At 42.1% G+C, this 24,778-nt stretch overlaps 1 protein-coding gene across 2 annotated transcripts in view; it reads left to right on the top strand.

Annotated features, from left to right (window-relative positions):
- Positions 1 to 8,827, top strand: part of ZBTB44 (zinc finger and BTB domain containing 44) — a 29,326-nt gene extending 20,499 nt beyond the window's left edge. Inside the window, exon 6 of one of the 2 annotated variants that reach the window (XM_072156730.1) lies at positions 1,971 to 8,827. In XM_072156730.1, the coding sequence (XP_072012831.1) occupies positions 1,971 to 2,262 (292 nt within the window). In that variant the 3' untranslated portion in view covers positions 2,263 to 8,827. The remainder of the gene's footprint in view (positions 1 to 1,970) is intronic. The other variant, XM_072156731.1, reaches the window with a different exon arrangement.
- The last annotated feature ends 15,951 nt before the right edge of the window (positions 8,828 to 24,778 follow it).

Raw genomic sequence — 24,778 nt, 5'->3', positions numbered from 1 at the left:
TCAAATAGTCAAATTCTCTAAAGCTCATCTAAAGGCCAAGGTTTTGGTATTTGCTGGAATAATCATTGCAATGAGAATTTGGTTTTGAACTAAAAGGTTGTTTAAATGAACTTGTTGTTCATTGGCTTCAGCTTTAAGTAGTGATGAACCCCCACGCATTGCCATGAGGTGGTGGTAAGGTGAGACAGGTGGAGATGTAGCACTGGTTAACATGTGGGGCCCTTCCACACAAGCGATTTTTATTGTACATTTATGATACGCAGGACCTGCATTGGACTTGGACCCATAGTGTTCAGACTGGATTTTTTTCACACAGTATGCTCTAGCTTTGCTAGTGATCACGGACAAAAACTGGCAAAAAATCTTGGAAATTGTCAGTCTTTGACCAAACTGTGACGGTCTTGAGCGTTCTACTGCACGCCCCAGAAGTAGTAGTCAGCTGTTAATTTACATGAAAAGAAAATTATAGTTAGAAACAGCACAGTGTAGGGCTTAGAACACAGACAGGAATCTACCATCACGAATATTTGTTAGTCAGATCCTGATGGTAGATTTCCTTTAAAGGTGCCCCCTTGTATTACCTGCACATGCAGAGATTTATCAAACTGTGACAGAAGTCTGTCATAATGTACACCAAAACACTGTATAAGTCTTGCTACAAATTTATTAAAGGAAACTTTAATAGTTTATATCTCTAGTCACCCTTCATGCTGCTTGGTAGCTCCCAGCAGGTCTAATACAACTACAGCTGCTCCTGTAGTTTGGCTAAAAAAAATAACTTTTAATCTTTATGTAAATCAAGTGCTCAGTGGGTGTCACCAGAGCCCCTCCAGTCTCTGGCTCTTACACATCCACCAGAGCACTTCTCCCTCTGCACTTTCTCACTGAAGGCTGCAAGAATCATTGACTATAACTTAATTAAAAGGCTTGAAAAGCATCTTCAGAAATACCCATAGTAGCAAACCGTAAATCCCCTGCAGAAGCCATGTTAGGATAAGACAGCTTTCTGCTGGGGAAAAAAGAAAGAGTCTCCACCTCTTAATGGGATCCAGATTAGGGGTGAGCCTTTGGGTGTAGATTTTGGGGGTTAAAATCTTGAAAATCCTCAGTGTTAACATAACCTTAAAGGGGGTAACCCTCAAAGAAAAAGGAATTAAACCAATGTGTTATATGCCTGCATATTCCATAAACAATAGCATCCCTGCTGTTTCTGCTCATCATTGTTAATATGGGCACACAAGCTCAATCTTGCTGGTCTCTCTCCTCCTGCATGTAAGAGGAGATGCTGAAGAAATGACATCACCACCACTCTCAAGCCAGCTTAGTATAGATGTGTTCAGCCTGTAGAAGCCGATCCATATACTGAAACTTCCCTTCTGCTGGATGAACTGTATTGCTGGTACTGTAAGAACTGTCACGTTGTTAGCGCTGCAATTTGCCTGACAGGCTGGAAGTCCTTGCATCATATTTCTGTCTGATGCAAGAACTTCTGTCCACTTCACTCTACTGGAACTATTGCCATGGGCTGAACACATTCTTGTGCAGTATTTCTTCTGAGAAACCTAGAAGGTTCTGCAGCTACAGAACATAAGGGATTCTTCTATATACTCAATGAAGCAGAGAAACAATCAAGAAGATCATGTGTGTCCAACTCTATTCTTTCTAAAAAGGGGGAATTAGAAAAAAAAAAAAAATATATATATATATATATATATATATATATATATATATATCTTAGAATTTTGGTCTAGATTTAACAATAAAGGTCTAGCTCTTTTCGGTTGCTTTCCTCTGTCTCACTGCTCAGGGGCTGAGTAATATGCAGATCAGGCTGTATTCACACATTGCGTTTCAGTGGCTTTACTAAAGCCTTACCATGGTTTTCAGAATGTTTCATCTCATCTCTGCCTAATGTAATGCTACTGTTCAAGTGTTCACATGGTAAGATTGTCTGTCTTTTTTCTCCTCAGCGATTTCCTAGTCCCGGATTACCTGAGTCAGGAGCAGGAAGAGGCTCTTGGGCAGTATGAGCTGGCAGAACACAGCTATGAAAGCAACTCCTCTGTCCAAATGCCTGTCATCTCCCAGGTCTCCTCCACTCAGAACTGTGAGAGCACATTCACCCTGAGCTCCCTGAGCGGCCTCACAGAGAAAGAGGAAGATGAGGAGGAAGTGACCGAGCCTGCAAAGGCTGCCCCCCTGGAAGAAACCAGCCGAGATGACACCCCCAAAACAGAGGTGGCTTCCATTGCTGTGGAGTAGCTGATACCTGGAAACGGCCACCCTGCGCCCAGACTTCAGTTTTAATACTTTTTATTTTTTTCCTTTCTTCTTTGGGCAAAGCCTGTGTTTGGTCAGTTCTAGTTTCTCTTTACATTTTTTTTTCATATAAAAGTAAATGAGAGCCCCTAAGGACAATGTAGGGGTGGCAGTTGCATTCACCACAGGCAGAAACCTGGAATCCACTGCTTGTCCTATGTTGGGAAGGATCTTGGATTTCCTTTATATCTGTGCACTCTTTACCTGGATTATTCCCTGCGCTTTGCTGGTTCATGATCTTTTTTCGACATTATTACACACGTCGCCATTGAACCGGTGGTGTAGGATGATGTGACTGCCAGTAACTCCTCGCCCACACTCTGATGTCACGTGATTGTCTGATCCATAAAGGCACAGACCCACGGGACAGTCACTGGAGGTGTGTGCATTGCAGCAAGAGTTCTCTATTCCTTTCTCTTTATCATAGGAAGCTTGAAATTTTTAATGTAATTGTGTTCTATGATTGGAGTGTTTGATTCTCTATTTTTGATGTGAGGAGTGACCTGTATTGTTTCGGTGGGACTGTCGCTGCACTGGTACAGACATTTATCTCCATTATCCAAGCTTAACCTATGTGTTCATTTTCAAAATTCTCTGACCAAATGTGTTCACCAGCAACGTGAATTGTACAGATCATCTCCTGTTCCATCACCTCTGCGAGAGCTGTATAGATGTTTAGCTTGACCGACCTAATCCTATGGTTCAGCTAAAGTCTTCAAGCACAAGGTATAGACGACCTGCACTAAGCTAAGTTCTGATGGATTAATATTTGATAGTTTGTCTGCTGTTGCAATCGGTAACAATATGATCCGGTTTCCTCTTTATTTACTAACCTTTTTATTATATCTGGAACTTTTAACTTTACTACTTTATAGGAGTTTATTATTTGTTTTGTTTTATTTTATTTTGCGCCTTACCGGAGCGGAAATCCCAGCTTTAGGGCTTCTCTGCTCCAGATGGAAATCATGAGACCTGCAGTGTTAGCTGGCACAGCCTATGTTATCATTGGCTGATGACAACTGTTGGCATGTTAACCGCAACAGTAAGTGAGAAAGATGAGGAATTTCTGCTCAGGGAAAGCCACCAGCAGATACAAGTTACTTTCTAATAGTGGAAGATCAAGGCCTGTTGAATGGAGGATAACTCCTGTCTCAAATTACCAGGTAAAATCAAGTTTACGTTTTGCTCAGAACCAATTGTAAAGCATACTGTATGAGGGAATAGGCAACATGATGAATCAGAGACCTGGACTGGCAGGACTCTAGTACATATAGCACAGACTTTGCACCAATTTTATATACATGCTTGAATAAAAAAGTCCCTAGATGTTAGAGTCAGATGCGCTGGATGTCTCATCCTGCGCTTCTCTGGCTATTTGTCACTTGGCAGAATACAAAATCATTGTGTCCTGTGAAATTAAAGCTGGTGGCTGGAATGTTAGTAACATAGACTTCTCCGTGGCTTCTCTATTTCCCAGGATACAAGACCAGTCTTACAATATATATTTTGTTGGAGCAGTGAGGACAGAGTTTCCTGCGTTCATGATCTATAAAAACTCCTTCCCCTCCTTTTTTTTTTTTTTTTCACTTGGCAGGGGCTGAGGTGTTTGTGGGCTGCTAATGTAAGTAACATGTCAGTGGGTGGGAGGATTTGGCAGACAGGTGCACCTCTGGTATCCGGCAACACCTGGTTATAATGCTAATAAACAACGTGTGGGGTTTGTGCAAATTGGCCCATTCCACAAGGTTGGGTGTGTCCCTTTATAGCTGGCGCTGTGGGATTTGTGTCTGTCCTTTCTGTAGGTTAGAGATGGTGTTAAATACACTACAACAAGAATGGTGGCTCGCCCCCTGATATGTATAATAAGTTTTTGATTACAAAAATTGTGCTATTGCACTGTAGAGGTCCATGCATCTACAAGGATGTGTGACTGATGCATTAGACTGTGCTAACATGTAACACTTTTAAGTTTTAGAAGTGAAAACATTAAGGGCGGCCCCAATAAAAAACATCGCCAAATCATATAAAATCCTAATGATGTTACTACCACAAACTTTCCCCTAAAATTACCTTTGTTATATTGGTACTGATTTGCAAATTTGAGCTAGTTCTCTTCTCCATAATATAATCCGTTACCAAACCATATAGGCACTGGGCCTTAGTGGTAAAGCCTCCACCCTGTATATTTTGCTGCAGTCTTGAGATAAACTGGAAATACTCGGTGTTGACTTTGGTGGAAATTTTATAGGTGTTTTTTTTTTTTTTTTTTTTTTTTTTTTAATTGAGGTTTCTTAAAGGCTATGGACACCTTTTGGCATATGTTCATGGTAACCATCATTTTAAAAATATATATATTTAAGCCTACAAGGTTTTAATTCTTTCATTTATGTGAACCCCAATCCTGGCTCCAGTTGTTTTGTTTTTTTTTTTGTTTTATCAGTGTAAGACTTCTTGCCCACGAGCAATTGCAGTTAGCGATAATCACATGTTGAGTTCATTTCAGTGATCAGAGGTTGAAGAATTTTATTGTCTGCACTCACACGTGGGCAAGTGGCCTTATACGTTGCGGCTGTGAGTTTTGTGCTGCTGCCTTTGATGATCATGTATCTACATTTTCACTCTTCTATAGATTTCTTCCATTTTTTTATTTTGGAAATGTGTCTTGCCATGTTGAGACACAGATGTTGTGGAATATGTGATTGAAATGCTTTAAACTCAACCTGGTCGCCTTTGGTCAGAAAAGTGCATATGTCACAGACTGTTTCCTGGACCTCCACTATTTAAGTTGCTAAAATGATGAGACATGTGAAGGCAAGAGCACTAACAAAGGTAGTGTGTGATCCAGTTTTACATTTTATAATGAAGACTGTCAAAAGGTATCCATAGACGTAACAAATCACTGGTGTAGACCTTTTGAGAATAAGGGACAGTTTCTCCTATTCTGAGCTGCTGCACTTCTGTGCATCAGGTTTCAGTGCCAAGTATCGGGTAGCATGTTGCCAGTTTTAGGCAGGTTAGTTTCTATCAAAGGTTGCCTTGGCTCTACTCGGGTACAATATATTTACATATAATAAAATGTATAAACCTGGACGGACTTTCACATGTTAGGTGCTATGATGTAGAACTCCTATAACTGAATACAGCATTCCCTACATGGAACTATGGGGCAGATTTATGAAGGATCATAAGCTAAGACAATGTAGACTAGACCGTCTTGCGCGGCACAAGATTCATACAGGAGTCTGCTGGATGATACATCTATCGTAATATAAGACTGTCTAGTCATACTTTGCACCTCCTAGTATTTTGGCTTATTTTACAGCAAAAAATTGGGGAAAAATTTGGGATAACATTATTTTTGGTACACTGGCTTTTTTTTCTGCAGAGCCACACCCCTTTTGTTGTACTAGTCTTAGGAGTGCCTGAAACTGTCTAAAACCCTTTATAAAGGACAGTTTTGTAGAGCAAATTATGACAGAATTTTGTTGTAAGCAAATTAATGAATCTGCCCCTTTTCCTGTAAATGGAGATTTCCATCTACTAGCAATGCTGATCAGTGAGGCACCAGTATAGGCAGATGTTGGGGGATATAATTCAAGATATGATTTTCACTTTTTGATGCCTTCCCATGAATAAAAAAACTATTTTAAACAGCACAATATGAGCGATTGCACAATCCCTTTCCTTGTGAGCCTGGATGCCAGGAGACACTGGACATCCGCAACCTCCCCTTATATGAGAGGAACAGAATGTGCATTATACAGACTCCCTAACTGTCCAAGATTCTGATGTCCAACCCACAATATACAGGTCATCTTAGAACAAATCTTCATGAACAGTGGAGCCACATGTGTATATACATGGCATTAATGGCTCTTTTGGAGCTTTTACCACAGGCTATAAATTTACCCCCTAATATAGTAACTCATTACAATGTTTTCCACTCAGTATTCTATGTATCCAGTAAATATACAGTATCTTATAGTCCTGGGACAAACCCAGGGTTCATGTTTGGTTTTTTTTTTGGTTTTTTTGGGGGGTTTTTTGGTGATGCCTCTGGATACATAAAAATGAGATCTCCCCAGTAGTATTCAGAGGACACATCCACGGGACACCAGTCATTATGTGCCCTTGGATAGTGACTGAGAGGAATGGTTCATTCTGTTTTCCTTTGGTAGTTGTAATGGGGCCAAATATCTATCTATCTAGACATTGTTGCTATCTATATGTTTTGTGGCCTCGATCCATCAAGCACAATCTTTTACCACATCTGTCTACTTGACACCTCCACTTAAACCCATCCAATAAGTCACACTCTGCCTTGAAGCTTTCCAGCAGTTTGGGTGCCAGGATGTCCCACAACACTGGAGTGTGCTCTGAACCAACCCAATGCTTTTATTAGAAATTCCCTTTTATCTGGTGATCTGTTCTCATATATTGTACACAGTTCATTTGTAGGGTCCCCCTCACCCGATCATATCTTACACTTAGCATGTATATTAACCTATTGGCGAGGATCGCTTTCTTTTTGTTTTAAATATATACTATGTTTAAAAAGAATTGACACATTTTATATACTTGTATCTGGCTTTTAACATTTTTATAGTACCCCATTGTTCTTGGTGGCGACAATATCTATTTTTGTGCCCATTTTTGGAAAACAAGTGCCGTTTTGGAAATGTTACAATTATTTCTACAGTTCTTGTATTCAATGTGAAGGTCACGGTTGTTTAATTTTATTGTCCTTTTTAATTTCTGATCTGTTTTGAGCCTGTAGCTGTATGCTTTTGATGTTTCCTAATGTCTAAGAAGGGGCGGAGCCTAGCAGCGACATCCCACCTGTTATCAAACTGGGAGAAGCAATTGTGGATGCTAGAAGAAGCCATTTTGCTTACTTTTCGTAAGCTTTACCCTTGCTAGGAAAGACTCGTGAGTTTCAAATAGAGTATATTTTTGACCCTTTAAACAAACTCCTTCAAAACTGTATGACAGTGGTCTGCAACCAAAGGCTTTACCTTGTAAAACTACAACTCACAATATTCTCATTGCTTAGTTGCAGATCAGCAGTTTTAACGGTTAATCTTGTAGTTGCCAGAGTGTAAGGTCTTACAAACGCTGCTTGTGGCTGAGCGCTAGCTGCTGTTATAACGACTACCACAAGTGTTTGTCTTTAGGCTCATGGCACACATGACCTCAGTGATACAAGGGCTGCAAATAATGGAACATGTGAATGTATGTTCATATGCAGGTAGCCTAAGTAGGGGTCTGTTTCAGTGACACAAGGTCTATAGTTTTTTCATCACTCATGACCTTCCTGTTGGTAGATGGGGGTTGACAATCAATTTTTATTAGATTTTTCCTTAAAATGATATGACTCCTGTATACTTTTTTAAAAAGTCACCTTTTTGTTTTGTACAATCATTTAATTTATTGTTTTGTCCAGAATCTCAGACTAAAAAGTAGCTGCTTCTAGATTGCCTGACAATGTTGAAAAGAAACTTTATTAAAGGAAATCTACCACCAGGATGAAGGATTGTAAACCAAGCACACTGACATACTGGTGTCTGCCCCCCTCTGGCAGGATCTGCACTTCTTTTAGCTTCTTAAACCTGGCATAACAAAAAAGGGTTTAAAATTCTGCAAATGACCCTGAGGGGCTCCCAGCATCATGGTTGTGAATGGAGCCCCTCAGGCTTATTTGCATCGTTTTGAATCCTTTTGTTTCTTGAAAACAATGGCATAAGAAACTTAAAGAAGAGCAGATCCTGCCAGAGGGGCACACACCAGTATATCACTGTGCTTGGTTTACAGTCCTTCATCCTGGTGGTAGATGTCCTTTTAATTGCGCATTTAAACGCTGCATTTGCATTACAGACCAAAACACGATTCAAAGGCTGTGGGGGGAGGGGAGCATGTTTCGATCTCGTATACATTTACACTGAAACCCTTGCAAATGAGCAAGATGTGTTCTGCATTGTTTCCATGCAAAATACATGGACCCCTTTTTAATCACAAGGATTTCAGTGTGGTGAACACCTATGCAGTCGGGACAAGCTTCTCATGAGCTTCAACACAAAGCTTCAATTGAGAAATATGCAGCAAAAGATAGGTTGGAGGAGGATAAGTCTGGGATAAGTCTATTTTCTATCACCTCTTTGACCCTTTTAGCTTGTAAATTGGCAACTTAAAAATTGTCAGTAAAATTGTTTGCTTGGCTCCGCCCCTCTGGTATAATGTGTATATACTCTGTATAGCTACATGGAATCCGAGCTTGTGGGATATATACGAGGTGTATGTGTTGGCTACATTTTGCCTGGTTGTTTAATCATAAAAAAGGAGGAAAAAAAAAACAAAAACCCTTGTATGAAAACAAAGGATTTCAGTTCTCGCCCGGCGCGTCATAGGTCAAATTAAGGACAAAAATAATAAGTTAGTTTTGAGTGTCTTTGGATAGAAACCTGATGATGATGCGAAGATTTTTCATTAAAATATATTATTATTAATGTTTTCTGCTTGTGTCTGCTTCTTTTTTCTATGCAATTGATCATGTTTCACATTCAAATCTTTCTGTCTATGTAAATGCGTAGTGAACACCTATATAGCTAAAAGACTTAAACACCCTCAGTTGTTACCCAGCTTTCCTGAGTCTAGAATGACAGATCTACCCACTAATTGTTCTTTCAGGTGACCCTGGTCGACCACAGTGTATGGGAAGGACCTGTGTTTACTACACTGTACACAGCGTGAAACACTAACATGAGGCCTGTTCTAGTCACAAGATTCAGCTGCTTACTAGTAATGGGTGACCCTCCCCAGAAGTCTTACCTGTAGCAACCTGCACTATAGCATTATGTGATCGCACCGATTACTGTGCCATGTAATCACACTCTTTCCAGCTTTTCTGCCTTCTTACACCTCCCTCTGGACAGGGAATTTTCTGGCACTATACCTGTAGCTTCACTTCCGAGAACAAACCACACATACAACAAACATATCTACCTCCCTGGGGCCATGCATGAAGACACTTGCTGCCTCCTGGCTTCTAACCCAGAACTGAAATAAATCCTTACCTGTTAAGTCATGATTCAGATATAAATACACTACATTGGTGAGTGATGTAAGCTTTTGTATGACATGGTACACACTAAGGCCAGCAGAACACCACTGGTGGTCCTGAACACCTAATCACACATCCATGACTAAATTTACCCTACAAGAGCCTGGGGAAGCACCAGTGACATCTGATTAGTATACATATATCTGAAAATTATTGCAAATAATTTATTTCTTAACTTTTGATGAACCCATCTATCAGCACCCTACTGGTTATTCCAGGGAATGTTTAAAATTGATTATTTCCATATTATGGGGCTGGGTGCCTACCTACTGACCTACTAGCCATGAGGGCTACATAGTGCACATAATAAAATAGCTGGTGCTTATAGAGGGAGTTCACACAAGAAGGAAGTTTAATTAATACCACACGTTATCAGATATGATTATTACAACAGTAATGTGCAAAAGCCCAAAACAATATGGCAGGTGATCAGCGGAGCTGGAGCTCTAAGAGCTCTTGTAAATAGATAAAGTTTCAGACATGAACTAACCAGAATTCTGGACTGATTTGTAACAAACTCTATTGTGCTTTTTTTCTTTGATTTCTAAGCATTTAGACACTTTTTTTAAAAAAAAAAAATTTGAATGAAATGTGTAGAAAATTCATGACATTGTGAACCAAAATATGTGCAAAAACTTAGGTACCCCTTAGTTGAAAACAGAAAAGTTACGGTACTTGTCACCAGGAGGACTTTTGTGGCTCCCCATGTCCACTATAGATAATACACACAGATGCTGACCTGCAAGTGTGAGAAGCGTGACTGCAGAAATGACGTATGCGGGGAAGGGACATCGGCAGATTTCCTTTATTTGCACTAGATACATTGTGGAGTAGTTTTCCAAAGGTGACTGCCACAATGGAAGAGCCATCACACCAAGCCCCTATTTAAGGGAATCCCTAAGGGGCAATGAGGAATAACTTGCAACTCTCAGACTACATTGCATCTGCAAAGGAGGCGTACCAACATGCTCTATGTACCAATCAGAATGAACTTCATTATCTGCGCCAAAGAAATGATGCAAACATCCAAACCAAATTATATGATGTGGGATATTCTGTGTAATCCTGAAGATAGATCCTGATGTATGTACTGTGAGACACTGAAGGGGTTAACTGTGGATGGGCGGTATGTTTCCCCTAGGTTTTGCTTCTATGCAAGGCCTTAGTGCTGAGGTGGGTTTGTCCAGCACCTTGGACACAGGTGATGGGTGCAGACTAATGAGCCTGCATAAAATCACTCAGCAGAGTGGAGTGTGTTGTCTCTCTGTGGAAGGAGGCTGAGAGGACACAGCCCTGACCTCTGTGCCTGGAGCAGCCACGTGATCTTTGTATAGTGTGAGTTAGTGGACTATTTGTATAGTTAGCACCCTGACGGGTAGGTTTTTGTTTGTTTATTCAAATACCTGAATGTAAAGGCTGGTTTATTTTTGCTGCAATAAACGCAGGCGAGACCTGTTTGGACTGTACCTTGGTGTCACTGTCTTGAACTGCATCACAGCACCCCGCTACCACGGTCTCTACCGGGCCAAATCTTCCACAGTACTCTGTCCATTACTTATCAGAGAGGTCGGAATATTGGGGACAATTTGGTACATAGCCACTTGAAACCTGTGAGACTATGAACAAAGCTTCCCAGTCCTTCCCAAGACATCTTCAAAACCTCAAATATATAGAAAAAGGAAGAATTTTCACAGTACAATTATAGGTCAAAACTTCCCCATTAAGTTAATTAACTATAGACGTATGGGGATTATATATCTACTCACGTGCCAATATTTAATGCCAGTACATGGGTAAGACTGTCAGGGAGTTACGAGTCCACATCAGAAAGCATATCAGAGACATGCTAAAGAACATGATTCTCCTAAACATGTTTGGCAACTTCACCAAGGAAATCCAAAGGCCATTCAGTTCCAAGGAATTGAAGAGGTCAACTTTCCGGTAAGAGATGGCAAGTATTTCACCTTGGCCGCAGTCAAACCACAACGATTCTGAAAAAGTAGAAGATGGCACACTGTAAATCATCACACAATTAGATTAACACTGTGCTCAGGCTGATACCAAGACCCAAAAGAAACAAATCTATACTGTATATATATACTTATACTGGCACTTGTAGAAAAACTTATGTTACAATGTCGTTTAATTCATAGATGTGCTGTCAAACTACTAATAATGCAGAAAGTACAATAGATGGGTGAACGTATATGTTCCTGACCTCTTCCACCTAGCGAAAAATATATGGGAGTACAAATGGCGGAAAACTATATTAAAAAGTAACTTTTATTCGAATCAATTGGATAAAATCAAGGTAACAATATAGATGAACACAAGAGTCAGTGGATCAATAAAAACCGACAACTTATAGGTAGAGGTAGCGTACCCAGTAGTATGGGTATAGCAGGGCGTCCCTATCAATCCCTATCAGGGCAGTGTCAGGACCTAGTATACCCTGCCAAGATACCTCGGCTTGGGGCTGCAGCCCTAGGCGACTGCCACCCCGACTGGAACTTTACCCTGTGTTTGGTCTCCTTACCCTACAATGGAAGGGATGCAGGAGGTAAGGTGTGTATTGGGGCACGTGAAAAGAGGCCTAGCGTCAAGTGCTGTGGTTGCTGCCTAGTTCTTTATAATGTGCCCACAATGAAAGTCGTGTACAAATAGTCATTGGACGATAGTGGAAACGGAAATTGCAGTACAGATGCAGAAAAACTACTAGTAAGTACTAGTCAAAATACCCGAATAGAAAGTATAAATGTTTATAGGTCAATTATTCCCAAAAACAATGTAAATTGTGTTCTTGTAGGTCAGGATTCCCTACAGGCCATGTTTCGCCTATATGACATAGGCTCCTCAGGGGAAATGCGACCTGTTAAGAAAGTCAAGTGCCAAATCAGTAAAAAAAATATGCAGCAAAGCCCATCTCTGTATGAAGAGGGCTCAGCCCGTGAGCCCTCTTCATACACCCTTCATAGCTCTGTGGCGGATATATCCATCACGGAGTGTGAAGGAGGTAAAAAAAAGAAAAAATTCTATTAAAAGTGATCAAAAGGTCGTACAGTCCTAAAAATGGTAGCATTGAAAATGAGCGGCCTCCCATTACTAATAACCTGTCCAGGAGCGGCCTCCCCTCACTAATAACATATCCAGCAGCAGGCTTCCCTCACTAATAACATGTCCAGCAGCAGCCTTCTTTCACTAATCACATGTCCAGCAGTGGCCTCCCCTCGCTAGTAACATGTCAAGCAGCAGCCTCCCTCATTAACAACATATCCAGCAGCGGCCTCACTTCACTAATAACTTGTCCAGCAGCGGCCTCACTTCACTAATAACTTGTCCAGCAGCGGCCTCACTTCACTAATAACATGTCCAGCAGCGATTTCCCTTCACTAATGACATGTCCCAACAGTGGCCTCCCCTCACTGATAACATGTCCAGTAGCGATTTCCCTTTACTAATAACATATCCCAGCAGCGGTCTTCCCTCACTTATAACATGTCCAGCAGCAACTTCCCTTCACTTATAACATGTCCAGCAGCGGCCTCCCCTCATTAAAACCATGTCCAGCAGCGGCCTCCTTTCACTAAAAACATGTCCTGTCTCCCTTCACTAATAGCATGTTTAGCAGTGGCCTCCCCTTATTAATAACATGTCCCAGCAGTGGCCTCCACCTCCCTTCATTAATAACATGTACCAGCAGTGGCCTCTTCTCACTAATATCATGTCTAGCATCGACCTCCCTTCATTAATAACATGTCCAGCAGTGGCCTCCCTTCACTAAAAACATGTCCAGCAGCGGCCTCCCTTCACTAATAACATGTCCAGCAGCGGCCTCCCTTCACTAATAACATGTCCAGCAGTGGCCTCCCTTCACTAATAACATGTCCAGCAGTGGCCTCCCTTCACTAATAACATGTGCAGCAGAGGCCTCTCTCACTAACAATATGTCCAGGAGCGGCCTCCCTTCACTAATAATATGTCCAGCAGTTGCCTCCTCCACCAATAACTTGCCCAGCAGCGGCCTCCCTTCACTAATAACATGTCCAGCAGTGGTCTCCCCTCACTAAATACATGTCCAGCAGTGGCCTCCCTTCCCTAATAACATGTGCAGCAGAGGCCTCCCCTCACTAATAACACATCCAGCAGTGGTCTTCCCTCACTAAAAACAAGTGCAGCAGCGGTCCCCCTACTAACATGTACAGCACCAGTCTCCCTTCCCTAATAACATGTCCAGCAGCGGCCTCCTTTCACTAATTACATGTCCAGCAGTGGCCTCCCCTCATTAATAACATGTCTAGTAGTGGCCTCCCCTCATTAATAACATGTCCAGCAGTGGCCTCCCTTCAATAAGAAATTGTACCAGCCTCCCCACCATTAATAAAATGCCCCCAGCAGTGCTAACCCCATAAAATTCCCCCAGTAGTGCCCCCCCCCCCCCCGCACACAGAGAGGGCCCTTTAAAAATAACAAAGAAAACACTCACCTCTGGCGCTCTTCTTCACCACGCACCTCTGACTTCATCTCTCCTTAGATTCCCGGAGGTGGGGGCAGAAGCACATCTATGTACGCTTCCTGCACACACCCACTATGATGATGTCATCAAGCGGTGACACATGCCTCAGCCCGTACTGCCAGAAATCTTAGATGAAAAGAAGCCGCAGCCGTGGATGAAGACATTTTTTTTTTCGCCGGACCGTGTCCCAGCACTGGGTGTTCCACGGCCTTTTTTACACTTTTAACCCCAAATAAAATTAAAAATGTAAAAGATAATCTCTAAACTTTTATGACTTTTTAAGTAGCCCTAGTTATGGCCCTTAAATCGCAACATATGCTAATTCACTAAAAATGCCCTGATCATTAAAGCCTTTTGAGGCTGCGTCATTAAGGGGTTAAAAGCGCATTTACATCACACTAAACATGTACACTGTACACATTCCACAGACATGTGTACAGTATTAAACATACTTCAGATTTACGCAGAATATCATTCACATATGACATAAATGTACAGAATATACTATATGTTTTAGATCGCAGGCTGGTCTAAAAAGAGGGGTAAGAAAAGCACTATAGGGCCCAAGTGCACAATTCTTCCCAAAAATTGTGTTTAAAAAAGTAAAAATATATATACGACAAATGAAGGTATATCCGTGGAGGACACCGAAGAAAGCTAGATGGACAATTGGCAGTATAGTTGTGAATGTCCAGATGTGGAAAAAATGATGACAGTCTATATGTGTTATAAAAGTGGCGACTGGTAGTAGAAAATTAGCGCAAGCTTATATAGCGTGTGGAGTCAATACGATGTATTGATGTAGCACTTGGTTTTTATCATAGATTGTGCTTGCTGCTGAAAAGTAAACATGGGATATTGCACTCACGGTTTCACCTTGCTATTATTAAGGGGTTCTTGAAGCTAGCCATCACGGACGTTGCATGTGGGAGCGATCGTCTTGACTCAGTGCCCTGGAAGTTGTTGTGCACATGCGTGAGCCTGCTGTTCTTGGTGGGATTATGTCTGCCGCATCCCAACCAACGTGCCTCCCAGTAGTCCAAATCCACAGGTGGAACGGAGGTAATCCCATAGATACAAATAAATGTTAGCACCTGTTGAAAGTTGTCTTAGATGCTTCATATAATAGAATGTCCTTTTTTTTTGGCGTCTTTTTCTGGCATTAATCTCCACGGTAACCGTCTAAAAAGATAGTTTAAAATAAAATCGCTAAACGCATTTCAAAGCCTCCTCTTGGCTTTTTCCTCAGTAGCTACATTCTATGATAAAAACCAAGTGCTACACCAATACATCGTATTGACTCCACACGCTATATAAGCTTGCGCTAATTTTCTACTACCAGTCGCCACTTTTATAACACATATAGACTGTCATCATTTTTGCCACATCTGGACATTCACAACTATACTGCCAATTGTCCATCTAGCTTTCTTCGGCGTCCTCCACGGATATACCTTCATTTGTACACACTTCTATCGTCAATTGAGTATAGATAGGTGCTCGGCTCTATACATTTCTTGCTTGACCATTTTCCATCATTACAGATAGGCACCTGTAATTGGCCGCTAGCACATCTATTACCCACAACAGTCTGGTAACAGTATTGGGATAGTGCTGAGATACACATTTTGGTTTACATTCCACTGACATGCGGACTACATGCATGCACACATTCAGGGCCGGATTAAAGGAGGGGCTCATGGGGCTCGAGCCCCAGGGCCCCCACCACTTTCACTTTTTAAGGGGCCCCCACCAGTTTCGGACAGTCAGCTACTTAGCTCAGCTGTGTCTCTGTGCACAATGCGCAGCTGCCGGTGGCCGCTCGCAATGCACATAAGGGTCTAGGATGACAGCTGTGACAGTGAGACACAGCTGCCTTCGCTGGGGGAGATCACCAAGATCGCCATTTTCTACAGGGGACTGGCGGCTATAGTCTACAGGGGGCTGGAGGCTTTATACTACAGGGGTCTGGTGGCTTTATACTACAGGGGGCTGGCAGGCTATATACTACAGGGGGCTGGCAGGCTATATACTACAGGGGGCTGGCAGGCTATATACTACAGGTAGGCTGTCAGGCTATATACTGCAGGTAGGCTGTCAGGCTATACACTACAGGGGGGCTGCTAGGCTATATACTACAGGGGGGCTGGCAGGCTACTAACCTCCAAAATCATTGTTGGAAGGGCCCCCACCAGTTTGCGCCCAGGGGCCCCCACCACCCTTAATCCGGCCCTGCACACATTTCACATACATTCATATTAAGCACAGATAGATGCAATACACTCATGTCAAAAATAACTCCTTACAGTTCTTCTAGGTCTTGCTACCATAGTGGATCAGCAGCTGGGGGATAGAGGAGGCTGAAAGGCAGCTGGGGTAGTCATAACTTAAGAATACAGAATCAAAATAAAATTACATGAATAAACAGCTGGCGGTGGGTCAGAATACAGAAGTGAGGGGGGACGGCACAGGTGTGGGCAGCTGGAGGGATCCACATTCCTGTCCTGTTATGCTCCCTGTGTCAATTCTTCCCCTTCCCTCCTGTCACTGCCGACTACACAGTAAACTACTACAACAGTGCAGGAGAGGGGAAACAGCAGAACATAAGACAACTCTGGCATGTAATCAAATGTGTGAAAATGCTGCGCCCAGCACCATCCCTCCAAACATCACATGCCTCACAGGTAGCCATCTGGTGCTGCCTGCCGCCCCACCTCAGGGCTCTGCCATCTGCTGTCTGAGGCTGGATTTTCATCCTACCTCATGGCAGATGAGGCCCTGTCCCCAGCTCTCTCTCCTAATAAAGCCCCCTCATATTGTTCCCCTGTTCCTCAGCAGCTTCCCCTAATATTATAGCCCCATTGATATTGTGCCCCCGCCCCTCTCATAATACAGGCATGAGAGAGTCGGACATGGAGTTGAAGGCTGGTTGAAAAGGGGACATGCTGATAACCTGACCTCCAGGCTTCATGTTGCAGTCACCACCTCCTATTCCCGCCCCCTTATGGATATGCCGGACCACTGTAAGCTCGGTCTGGTATTCTCAGGGTATGGCACTGCAGTGTTTTCTAGCTTTATTGGTAGGTTCCGATAAAGCTGGCAGTTTAACACTGCTAATAATGGGGTGGCTCTAGGAGCTGCTTACTTTAGGGTGACAGGTCCTCTGTAAACATGCACTCTGCACAATAAAGCCTTTGTTGACTTATGTTATCATTTACTTATTTAATATATTGATTATTCATTTGATTTGAAGGAATCAGAGCAGGGGAGGTCCTATTATTGTCCATGTTTACAGCTCTGCCCTCCCATAGAATATTATGGTGCTAGGTAACACAATCATGATACTCCAAGTGATTGGAACAAGCTACTGACATCACTTGTCAGTCTAACTTTTTTTTGTGGATCTGAAGAAACTGTTGACAATCTGCAAATTTTATTATTCATACAAAAAAATTAAATTCGCTGAAATTCTCCATTTATACTTTGTGGGAGATTTGGCCCAGTAGAGACCGTGGTAGCGGTGATTCGTGATGCAGTCTAAGACAGTGACACCAAAGTTTAGTCCAAAACAGGTCTCGCCTGCGTTTATTCCAGGAGCAGGTACAAAATAAAACAGCCTTCACATTCAGGCATAAAACATAAACAAGATCCTACCCGTAGGGTGCTAACTAAACAGAGTTTCTCTAACTCGCCACTAGTACATAAAATAAGTCGCTGCTCCAGGCACAGGGGTCAGGGCTGTGTGTGCTCTCCAGCCTCCTTTCAGAGAGACAACGCTCTCAGCTCTGCTCAGCAGCTTTATGCAGCCTGATTAGGCTGCTCCCACCACCTGTGTCCAAGGTGCTGGACAACACAACCTCAGCACTAAGGCCTTGCATAGTATGAAAACCCGGGGGAAACATACCGCCCATCCACAGTTAACCCCTTCAGTGTCTCACAACTTTTACCACCAAAATTAGTTACTAACGAACATTTCCCATATGTCTGCTTCATGTTTTCATAATTTTTAAAAATCGAACTGCGATTTTCCGGATTTTTTTTTTTAAATTTAAGGATTTACATTTTTGGGGATTATTTATGTTTTGAATGAGCTTTGAAATATAAAATATTAGAAACCCCCTTATAAATCACCCTATTTTATAAAACTGTTTTTAACCATTTGAGAGCTTCATAGTAACTAAAACAAAATGAAGGTGAAATTTAGAATGGTCTAATTTTGTCGTTAATTCATTTATTTAGCCTTAAAATGTACACGTTCAAAAAACAAAAAAGCCATCTTAAAATTTGTTATGGAGACACCGCACATTTCTGGGATTCTGAGATTACAGCAGGCAGAGGGAGGAGGAAGTGCTGAGGGAGCACTGGGGAGGGTGAGACAGTGTAACAGCCGGTGAAGCCAGAGCAAGGAAGGGCGCTGATAGTGTTCCCTACTTGCTCATTACCAACATTTTAAAAGTTGACTTCAACCCCTTAACGCTCTGCGCCGTAGCTCTACGGCGCAGAGGTATAAGGAGTGTATGAAGAGGGCTCACGGGCTGAGTCCTCTTCATACAATGGTGGGGGTTTTTGCATATTGCACAAAACCCCCACCGCTAATAACCGCGGTCGGTGCTTGCACCGATCGCGGCTATTAACCCCCCCGTTGCTGCCGGCAAAGTCGCCGGCGGCATTTAAAAGACGGCGGCACGCGGGCGCCGCCATCTTTTTTTCGATCGCCGCGCCCCCGAACGTCATCGGGGGGCGGCGATCGGTTGCCATAATAGCCTCGGGTCTTCGTTTGACCCGAGACTATCTGGCATCTGCATATTCGTTACAATGAGCCAGTTCGTTTAATTTTTGAAAATGTATTAAAACACAATAAAACCTTTATAAATTTGGTATTACCGCGATCGCACCGAACCAAAGAATAAAGTAGGCGTGTTATTTGGACAAATGACTCTATGAGTAAGTTCTCCTGGTTTTTCATGCTTGATTTTGAATGTAGATTTCCTTTTAGGGGATTTTTGTTTTTTTCTATGATGCTCTTTTGTTAGGTTATATATTTGTTTTTCTGTTAATCTGGCCAAGTGAGAGCTTTTTTTTTGTGCAATGAGCTGCATTTGCAGTGATACCATTTTGAGGTAACTATGCCTTATTGATGAAAATGAATTATCTTTTTTGTAATGATTTTTTGACAGTTTTTTTGGTTGCTGTTCAATGCATAGCCTAATGAACACTTTATGTTTATTTTATGGGTCAGTACGATTACTGCAATACCATATTTAGACATTTTTCCTACGCTATAACACTATTAGAATTTTTGTATTTATTTTGTTTTTTTGCAGAACATGTTCTTTGCAGCAATACTATTTTAATGCTTTTTGTCACATTTTTGTTGTAAGAGAAGATGGTAAAACCACAATTTTGGTGTCTTTGTAAATTTTTTTACTATGTTTATTAACGGTTTGATATTTACGGGTTCTACAATGAATTTGTTCTTGTGTTCTGGTTGTTAAAGACTCAATGATACTAAATATCTCGTAATTGTGTGGTTATTTTTTTGTTTTGGGGACATTTTAATTCATTTATTGATATATGTTTTATTTAAAAAAAAAATTCAAATTTTTTTCTTAGTCCCTCTATAGGACATCATCTGATTGCTGATACTGATGTATTGCAAGGTACTATAACTGTCAGCCTAAGTAAAAGAAATTTAGTGATACGACTGGGACTGGATACTGTTACTGGACAATGCAGACTCCTTAGAAGGTGATCCCAGATCCTCCACAAGTTGACCAGTGCTGGTGTGATGTCATGCTACTTCAAGGCAGCTTCCCTGGTGGACAAATCCCCCCATCTGGTGGTGAGTGATGGGGGGGAGGTTGTTCAAATGAGAATTGCTTAAAGTATAAAAATATGATATAAACAGTCATACACATAATATTGCACAAATAATGCCCTATCACTGTTACTTGGTGCTAGTGTTGTACCACACAGCCTATCTAGAGAAGAAAGTAAGCAGTTTCATCTGCAATTAAAGGGATCCTGAATGCAAATGAAGCACTAAATATCTGGATTTTGGAGCCTGATGGCATTAACAGTCCCACTAGACCCCATGGGACAAGAATTCCAGAATTAAATATTGTAAAGCCTTACTCCAGGACATTACATGAGCTTTTTAGAAATACCTTCCCTGTTTACCATAGTCTTTAGTTTTTGAGAAATTCTGGTTCAACCTTTATAAATTTAGATTTTTGGTGCACTAGGTTTGGGACAATGGTTGCTGCTACACCCAATTTCTTCTTTCTATACCATCTCTTTGCAGTGCAATGTATGCAAAGAAAGCAGTGTCTGGAAAGCTGATCAAATGTTCTACACAATAATATTTTTTCTTCTGTGGTAATTTGGGAGCTGGTAGACTCACATGAGGAATCAGTAGACCAGAGGATATACATAGTAGTTCCCCAGTACTAAGGCTATTATAGTAGCTAAGGCATTTATCACAGATTTTATTATTTTCCTTCTGTAATCTAGTTTAATCCATACATTTCAATATGGAAATAATAGATGTGCCAGCTATGGGATAATTGTTTATGATGCTGCGCCTGATAAAGTTAATGTGACTGCTCTGGATATAGTCTTTGTCTGTGCTGTGCTATTCTTGTGACTGTATACACTAAGGACGGATTATAGGTGCACTCTATATAGTACACATCGATATGGACGGTGGTGTCTGTTCAGTGTCAGTTTATAATGTACCTGCTCTGTTTATAATAGTCCAGGAGGACAGATGGCAGATAACAGGCCTTTAGTTGTGTTTTCAGCACTAGCTATGTCCAAGTACATAAATTTTAATCATTGTAGCTTCTTTCCAGGTTCTCTCAGGGTCCCTCAGAGAATTGTGGGGCCAGCAGAAGGTCCTCCAGAGATAAATTGGTCCTGTCTACACATTCTCCCTCAATCTACAGTCCCAAGTAGCAAAGTAAGTATAACAATAGGTTTAAGTTGATTTGAACTGCAGAAAGAGTCGTGTCTGGTGTGCTGGGGGTGATGGCCTAGGTGCCGCCTCTGGCACCCGTGCCATAGGTTCGCCACCACTGCCCTAAAGGATGACCTCAATAAGCTGGTCGAATAGGAAGCTACATGTTGACAAATGCAAGGTTAAACATTTTGATTTAAAAATTCTGACTATATTGGAGTTGGAAAGGAATGTTTCCCCAAATTGAGCCAATTAGCATCAGCCTGCCCTTTTTTATTACTGTCTGCAGATCAAGGCTGTAGGATTTATAGATTGCACTTAATGGACCCATGTCTTTTTCCAACCTTATCTACTATGAAAAAGCAACATTATAAGAAACACTACACTCATTCCCTGTCTACATCTAACAATGTATTAACACTGGTTGCCTGGTTTACAGTATAGGACAGTAAAATAAATATGGTGTTCATTAAAAACACTATAGTACTAAAGGTATGAGGGATATATATAAATATATATATATATATATATATATATATATATATATATATATATATATATATAAATGAGAGTGCCATATGACCAACATGAAGCTTAAAAAGACCTATGGACACTTCGGCCTACCAGAAGCAATCAATTATTACAAGGCTATACACTTAAAAAAACGTGGTCCATAATACCAAACTCAGAACTCTCTACCCTACCTAATAGGCAGAAGGCACAGCTCTGGAACATTAACACTCAGGGCTGTTACAATCCTACCATATTACAAAAGGGACAATGCATGTCATAATCTAATTATTCTCAGATCTGTCTCCTGGGCGCCATTAATTCCTATGGAGAGGGGCGGGGGTGAGCTGCGCTCACCTCCTCCTCCTCTTCCCGCGCTGCCGTGTGCCCGCCGTACTACGGTGCGGCGGGCTCACGGCAGTGTGAATTTAGCCTAACTCATGAACAAGCCGCAAGAAATCCCGCAAGTCTCATCAAAGACTCTGCTCTAACTGCCAGCAACCCGTCAGATGACATGGATGGCGATTTGTGTAAAGGCTGTATTTCTCTACCTCCTCCTACCAATAACCCATCGGCAGATTTCTTTGCATGGTTTAAGCATCAACTTGCGAACGCATTCAATGATCAGAGGGAGATCCCCCTCTGGTTCAGTTGTTTTGTATGATTCATCTGATAATGATTCTGATTGTGATTCTTGTGTGTTTCCAGTTCCAAATCCAGAAGGCAAATGGAGACTAGTGATCAACCTGTCATTCCTCAACAGCTTCCTGGTCCAGAAGGCTTTTCGTTTAGTGATGACGACTTTACAGAAAGGGGATTTCATGGCCAAAATCAACCTCCAGGATGCATATCTACACATTCCTATCTTTCCTCCTCACAGGAAGTACCGGAGATTTGCCATCAAAGATGGACTGGGGATTCATCATTTTCACGTGCCCCCCCTTCGGAATCTTGTCGGCTCCGAGAGTATTCACCAAAGTGGTAATAGTGCTAACTTCAGTCTTAAGACTACAGAATATATGCATCATCCCATACCTAGACGACTGGCTGGTCAAGGCCTCATCCCAAGCTCTTCTGGAGTCTCAACTTCAGAGAACCTTACGGACACTGCTAGATCACGGTTTTCTCATAAACCATCAGAAGTCTCACCTCACACCCTCTCGCAACATAATGTTTCTAGGGTTCATCGTAGATTCTGTCAACTGGAGAATCATGTTATCTCCAGAAAGAATACAGTCTATCCAACAAATGAGATGCGCTATGAAAGTCCTGGGGAAGATGACCTCAACAATCGACGCAGTGCCTTGGGCCAGAGCAAGAATGAGGTCCCTCCAAAGAGATCTTTTTTGAGGGCTTGGCGACGGGGCAAAAAGGATCTTCAATCATATCTAACAGTCTCTCCACAGACGATCTCAGATCTCTCCTGGTGGCAGATGCTGTCCTCTCTCCTCAAAGGGGTGTCCTTGGTTCCCCTGCCACAGAAGGTCCTCACTATGGATGCATCCTCCTGGGGTTGGGGTGCCCATGTATATCAACTCCAGTTCCGGGCCAAGTGGAAGAAGAAAGATTCTTACCTATCCTCGAATCTCAAAGAGTTGAAAGCGGTCAGATTGGCCCTCTTACATTTCCAGCCAATATTACGCGGTTTCAAGATTCTGGTGCAGTCAGACAACCTAGCCAGGGTTTATTATATAAACAAACAAGGCGGCACCAGAAGTCGCTCCATGATGAAGGAGTGTAACCAGCTCATGAGCTGGGCTCAACTCAATGTCCCAGTCCACATCAAAGGTTGTGTGAATCATTTGGCAGACAGCCTCAGCAGGAATTGTCTTCCACAAGTGGAATGGTCACTAAATCATCAGATTTTTTCCCTATTGACAAGCAGATGGGGTACACCACTGATAGATGTGATGGCAACGGAGGAGAACTCAAAATGCATTCACTTCTGCACGATATTTCGCTCCCCGAAAGCCCTGGCTCTGGACGGTCTATTAATCAGTTGGTCACATCACCTGATATATGTATTTTCTCCGGTGGTTCTCATCCTGAGGGTCCTGACGAAAATCAGAGAGGACAAGGCGGAAGCCATAGCCATCCTTCCTTTTCGCCCACGCAGGGCCTGGTTCTCACTCGCGTGGTCGAAAGAAGATCCTATCAAACTTCCGATTTCCCATAACTTACTCTCGCAGAGAGGTCAGGTTCACCCGAACCCAGGGATGCTTCAACTAGCGGCCTGGAGACTCTGCTATTATCAAGAAGACCCTCTACAATGAAAGTCTACAATAGAGTCTGGTCTCTGTTTAAGTCACTGTGTGCTCAAAACACCACTACTCCTGATTCCTTGAATTCAGTACTTCAGTTCCTGCAAAAAGGTCAATACTCTTAAGGTTCAATTTAATTTGATAAACGCACAATTGCAGAATATCTTCTCAGGTAACCCCTTGATAAGAATTTTTTTCAAGGCTCTCTCAAGAATGGATCCAAATTCTCATCCTCCAGCCCCTTCCTGGGACTTACCTACAGAAAAGGGCATCTGCTGGATGTCAGAAGAGCAATTCTGATATATATCCAAAGAAGGAATTTCTTCCGTAAATCCGAAGCACTCTTTTTACAGTTAAAAGGCCCTAACAAGGGGCAGAAAGCCAGCAAAGCTACGCTAGCAAGGTGGATTAGATCTGCCATTGAAAAATGTTATCTTCTAGCGATACTTCCATCTCCCTTGAAGATCAGGGCCCATTCCACCAGGTCAACAGCGACCTCATGGGCTGAGATGGGCCATATTCCTCTGGATGACATTTGCAAGGCTGCAACCTGGTCAAACTCCTCTACATTTATTCGTCACTACAGCCTTTACTCATTAGTGGCAGAGGGGTCTAAGTTTGGCAAAAGAGTGTTGCAGTTGGCGTGCTTGACCCACCCTTCACAGTAGGTATTGCTGGTAAGTCTCATTGTTCTCGTGCTACCTTAAGGACGATCAGGAATGATAGAATTTACTCACGGAATTCTCTTTTCCTGGAGTCCAAAGGCAGCACAAGACTCCCTCCCTTCTTAATATGTTTGAAATTATTGCTGTTTAATATTACAAGGTGCCCATGCTCCTATGGGAGCTTATATGGGTGGGGTTAGCTCCACCCCATGGTGATTGTTCATTGCTGTGCTAACCTGTCTCTATGTGATTATGCCTAGGGACCATAATCTCATTGTTCTTGTGCTGCCTTTGGACTCCAGAAAAAGAGAATTTCGTGAGTAAATTCTATCAATTCTGTCAGATACCAGCTGGAGATGTGGCAATACCAAATATATGTCTAATCATAGTCATATCTTCTGGAGATGTCCCAAGCTACACAGATTTTGGTCTGAG

The sequence above is a fragment of the Engystomops pustulosus genome, chromosome 6, assembly GCF_040894005.1.
Source record: "Engystomops pustulosus chromosome 6, aEngPut4.maternal, whole genome shotgun sequence".
Taxonomy (NCBI): Eukaryota; Metazoa; Chordata; class Amphibia; order Anura; family Leptodactylidae; genus Engystomops; species Engystomops pustulosus.
Note: the sequence above shows the minus strand (reverse complement) of the source record. Positions and strands in the feature narration are given on the sequence as shown.